We start from the raw sequence: 3115 nt of genomic DNA on the forward strand, positions 1-3115 counted from the left end.
AGGGATAGTTGTGTTGTTAACATGATTCAGACATCTTCTTTCAGATAGAATACAACTTCTCTGATTTGCCAGATAATGTTCTGTTGGATGAGGCCCACAGACATACGAGATGGGACACTGGCACTGCATCACTCACCAATTACAAAGCCCATATATTTGCCAATGGAGGACCTAAGTATCAGCTAATGAAACATACCCTGCGCGAACACAGGTTCCCATCTCTTTCTTCTTCCTTTATCGCTGTCCCTCATGAAATTAGTTTTTTCCTTTTCTGGAGGTGCTTGTAGCATTTTTCCACATTAGTTGCTCCATAAACTCCATGAGCTAGCCTTTCAAACTTACCATACTTTTACTGATGCAATGCAAAGGGCCCCAAAGAGGTAAAAAAAAGGAAGAATAAAGCCATGAATTTGATGGAAAAGAAGAAAAGGATTTGATATAACTGAGTCAGAGTGGCTTGCTGTCTTGTAATAGTAAAAGATAATTTTATATAAAATCTCAATTATAGATAAGGTCCAACATAATATTGCTTCATAGAAAATAAGAAAGACACGTAGATGTTACCATGCCCAAAGAAGTGAAACATTCCCCACTTACCACCAACAAATATCCCATCTACATCAGTCCATTCTCTCAAAATTACCCCTTTATTCCCTAGCTTCCCCTACTCTAACCGGGGCGATTCCGCCAATAAAACCTCACACAAAGCAATGGGCAATTTTTTGGGTTAGAGAGAAAGGTCGCTTTCCTCCCCACCTTTCATCATCCTTCTCTCCTCTCCGGCTCCAAAAGCTATGCCCCTTTCTACACGGTTCGCATTACAGAAGCTCCAGTTACACTGCCATTTTACAAGAAAGAAGCACTCCAGAATGCCTACTCCCATGGCTCGGAGCAGTACCAAGAGAGGCCAGCTGGCTGCTCCTCCGCGAACAAGCCACTGCAAAGCTCCTCGCCGCTCAAAAACCCCTCTTCCAAGTAGTCCTTCTGATCTAAAGCTCTGCTCTCAAACAAAGACGAAGAAGAGGAGTAGGACTTGAATCCCATAAAGTAGTCTTGGTCCAGCGCCACCCCAGAGTAAGGGCTGTTCTCATCATTAAACACCACGCTGGAATCGCTGTCCGAAGCCCCGTCCCTATAGATCAAAGCCGGCCTCTCCTCCGCATCTTTGTTCTTCAATCTTGTTGTAGTTGCAGAATTTGCTAACTTGGCTTTAAGCTCCTTTATCTGAAACAATTAAGATAAAATTCAAATCATCTATATGCAAGTACGAACTGATTCAGACAAGGAAACTGCAAGTGACTCGTTAAATCAAATGTAATTTGCAGTTGTTCTAGACCTCGCTGCGAGCGACTCACTAAATGAGTTATAGTTTGTTTGATGGTGTTGCTCGGATAGCCATAGCCATAGTAATTCTAGAGCTCACAAGGCCATGATCTCCTCGGCTTACCTCGGCGGTGAGATTCCCCTTGTCGTGGCGGAGGGCGTCGCAGTCGATCTTGAGGGCCTCGTAGCGGGCCCGGAGGGCGCCGTAGTCGCGCTCCAGCTGCTTGGTCTTCCACCGGGCGCGGCGGTTCTGGAACCAGACCGCCACCTGCCGGGGCTGGAGGCCCAAATCTTGGGCCAGCCGGGCCTTCCGGTCCGGGTCCAGCTTGTTCTCCACCTCGAAGTTCTTCTCCAGGGCCTTCACCTGGTCCACGCTCAGCCGGCGCTTCTTCTCCCCCAGCGCTGATTGACCGTGGGAGCACAGCTCCTCGTCCTCGCACTCCACCCCCTCCATTCCATCCGACATGGATTGGAATCTACCTTCATACTTCCCTTTCTCCTCCACTGAAGAGTTCGATGAAACAACAAGTGATTAAAGATTTAGAAGGAATAATATGAGAGAGAGAGAGAGAGAGACTGAGAGAGAGTACCTGATGGTGAGATGGGAATGAGACCAGGTTCCTTTCCTTCTATTCCTCCAAAGGAGCCTGAGCTGCTTGGCCTTTTCATGGGCGTGTTCTTTTGGTGCTTCCTGTTTGTTACGGGTTGTTAGGTGGTAGTGGTACGGATGTAGGTGAGGAGGAAGGGACGGAATAAGGGATAGGTTTCTAAGAGGTTGCGGGTCTTAGAAGAGATGAGGAAGAAAAGATGGAGAGATGGGTGGAAGGTTTCAAGGGTAAGAAGGAATAGTCAAGCTTCTTCCATGGCTCCTTTTCTTTGCTCATCTTCCTGCCCATCTCATCTCCTTCTGAGCTCATCATCAGATGACCAGTGGATCTTCTCAACTTACGTTTCTCTCCAAGTCTGCTCTCCTGTCAGGGAGAGAGAGAGAGAGAGAGAGAGCAGGGTGGTAGAAGAAGGGCCAGGCGGGGGCTGTGGGATGCCAGCAGGCTATAAATAAAAGAAAGCAGGAGAGTAGGGGTTGGGTGGGGGTGTTCAGTGGGGTTAAGAGGACCCGACCATTGGTTAAGGGAAGAGGGAGAGATGAAATGACAGCCAAATGAAATTCAGACCAAATGCAGATGTGCATTATTTTCAGAAATTTTATATTTTATTTTTGGAAGAGGTGACGGCGGTAGGGCGGAGGAGGAGATATTTTATTAGTATTTGTTTAGATATAGACCATCTTAAAGTTTTTATATTAATAACCAACCTTTCTCCCTTGCTCTGTTTTATTTTTTCCGTAAGGCACTGTTCCTCGCCTGCTCCACCAAACTTTGCAGGTCTAGAGTCCTCGTTCCACCATTTTCATCCGCAATATCAGTGGCTTGCATAAAGAGCACCAACTATGATGGAGTATATAGATATAGACATTTACAGCAATCCCATATAAGTTTTTTTTATAAAAAAATGACAACAATTTTATATAAGTGGTCACTTTCTCGAATGACAACTTGCTCTTAATATTCTTCTATATTTTTCATTCTTCTTCTCTAGCTATTAGTATGCTTGGATTTTTTTTTTTGCCATGCAATGGAATATCCTCATCAATTTATAACATTCACTCACAACTCTGTGTGTCTAAGAACAATCATATTTATCTTACGAGACATCCTTTTAGAATTTTGCTTCTATGCAATTTTTATTTTTGATAAGTATATATTTTTATCTTAGCCTTTGAATCTAATAAAAG

General features: G+C 44.5%; 1 protein-coding gene across 1 annotated transcript; it reads right to left on the bottom strand.

Annotated features, from left to right (window-relative positions):
* Positions 1–465: 465 nt before the first annotated feature.
* On the bottom strand, positions 466–2420 carry LOC103711020 (homeobox-leucine zipper protein HOX13-like). The gene is made up of 3 exons (XM_008796988.6): positions 1914–2420; positions 1448–1827; positions 466–1224 (listed from the first exon to the last, which is right to left on the bottom strand). Exons 1-3 carry the CDS (start codon positions 1990–1992, stop codon positions 874–876), a joined length of 810 nt encoding a protein of 269 aa, XP_008795210.4. The 5' UTR covers positions 1993–2420; the 3' UTR covers positions 466–873.
* Positions 2421–3115: the final 695 nt, after the last annotated feature.

Source organism: Phoenix dactylifera, chromosome 5, assembly GCF_051530095.1.
Source record: "Phoenix dactylifera cultivar Ajwa chromosome 5, Ajwa_hap1_PhDact_Kaust_v1.1, whole genome shotgun sequence".
In the NCBI taxonomy this organism is placed as follows: Eukaryota; Viridiplantae; Streptophyta; class Magnoliopsida; order Arecales; family Arecaceae; genus Phoenix; species Phoenix dactylifera.

Coding starts and splice junctions, on each gene's coding strand:
- LOC103711020 (XM_008796988.6), bottom strand. CDS start 1,992: ATGAAAAGGCCAAGCAGCTCAGGCTCCTTTGGAGGAATAGAAGGAAAG. Junction 1,828..1,913: donor CATTCCCATCTCACCATCAG/GTACTCTCTCTC, acceptor CGAACTCTTCAG/TGGAGGAGAAAGGGAAGTAT. Junction 1,225..1,447: donor AGGGGAATCTCACCGCCGAG/GTAAGCCGAGGA, acceptor TAATTGTTTCAG/ATAAAGGAGCTTAAAGCCAA.